Source organism: Trypanosoma conorhini, assembly GCF_003719485.1.
Source record: "Trypanosoma conorhini strain 025E chromosome Unknown Tco_14.4_contig_00253, whole genome shotgun sequence".
Lineage (NCBI taxonomy): Eukaryota > Euglenozoa > Kinetoplastea > Trypanosomatida > Trypanosomatidae > Trypanosoma > Trypanosoma conorhini.
Window position 1 is genome coordinate 23,435 of NW_021704337.1, and position 1,456 is coordinate 24,890.

General features: G+C 61.9%; 1 protein-coding gene across 1 annotated transcript; it reads right to left on the reverse strand.

The window, feature by feature from the left end:
* Positions 1 to 738: 738 nt before the first annotated feature.
* On the reverse strand, positions 739 to 1,341 carry Tco025E_04749 (mucin-associated surface protein (MASP); the record flags this gene model as incomplete). Its single annotated transcript, XM_029371655.1, has 1 exon — positions 739 to 1,341. One exon carries the CDS (start codon positions 1,339 to 1,341, stop codon positions 739 to 741), a length of 603 nt encoding a protein of 200 aa, XP_029228277.1.
* Between the last annotated feature and the right edge of the window lie 115 nt (positions 1,342 to 1,456).

Sequence of the window (1,456 nt, forward strand, 5' to 3'; positions counted from 1 at the left end):
AGCGGTGGTAGCGAAGCGCTTGTCTAGCGGGAAAGGAAGTGAGAAGAGGAGGAGGAGTCAAAGCCACACATTCCCGCGGCGCCGCGGCACGACGGATTTTTGCGCCTCCGCCTCTGGCGCATTTCCTCCCATCCTCCGCACGCACACACGGCGCTGAGCAAGCAGAGTTAATGAACGCAAAAGCAAAAGCCGATTGAAGCCGAAGCGAAGTTGCCCCTTTTCTTTGCAGAAATCAACGCACACAGGCACACACACACACGCAGCCAGTGGAACGGGTGCAGGCACCCACAACACACAAGCGCAAGCAAAGAAAATAAACAAGCAATAAACCCGTGAAGTGAAGCCGAAGCGCGGGGGGCGCGTCCGCCGAGCAGTGGGGACGCGCAGCAACAAATGGGACGACCAGCACACACACGCACTCACTCTCCGTTCCCGCGCAGCCCAGTCCAGGAAGAGAGAGGAGGACGCCCACTGAAAGCAATGAAAACAAACAAATAAAATACGAAGATAAACACAGTTACGGTGCTGTACCCATGCGGCCAAGCAAGACGGCAGCGACCCATCAGGGGGCAAAAACAAAAAGAAAGCCGACGGGCCTGCATGAGTGGAGGTGTATATATATACGAGCACATTATGTGTGCGCCTGCCTCGTGGGGGGCGGCGAGGGCGAGAGAGTCCGTGCAGGGGACACAGAAATAGAGGAAGGGCAAGCTGTGTGCACGGCCCTCTCTCTCCCCCTCACGCGGCCACCGTCGCAGCGGCAGCCGCACCCGCAAAAAGCAGAAGAAGCAGCGCAACGGGGGAGGCGGAGTGCGAGGCCGCGGCGCTGCCGTCACTGTCGCCTGGAGTTGGGCTCGCCGCATTCGTGGCGCTGGTGGCCGGCGGTGTTGCGGTCCCTGTTCCACCGCCAGCCGCCGGGGTCGCTGCGCTTGTCGCACTGGTAGTGGGCCCTGCGGGTGCCGCTGCACCTTCGCCGCCCGGCACCTTAGCAGCCGCATTGCCAGGCGCTGCCCCCGATGTCACTGCAGGAACGGACGCTGGAGTGTCGTTGGGTGCCCCCGCAGAAAGTTGTACGCCCGAACTCCCGGCAGCACCGCCAGCTTCATGCGTGGGCCTCGTGGTGGTCGGTGCGTCCGCGGTTTGTGTGGCTCCCTTTTTCACCGTCTCCGAGAAATTGGCGACATGACGGCAGTATTCTTCCGGGTTTGCGTCCGACTTGTTCGCTTCCCGCTTGAAGTACTCCCAGTCCTTCTCAGTGCAGAAGTGGTCCCACGCGTGGCCCCCGCCGGCGGCGCAGCACAGCGCGCAGAGGGCGCACACCAACAGCAGACGGCCAGCCATCTTCGCTCTTCCCACCGCAGCACACGCACACAGAGACGCACAGAGTCTGGCGAGGGGTAAAGAAAGAGAGGGGGAGAAGGAGAAGGGTGGGGGAGGCACACAGGCACACGCAGAA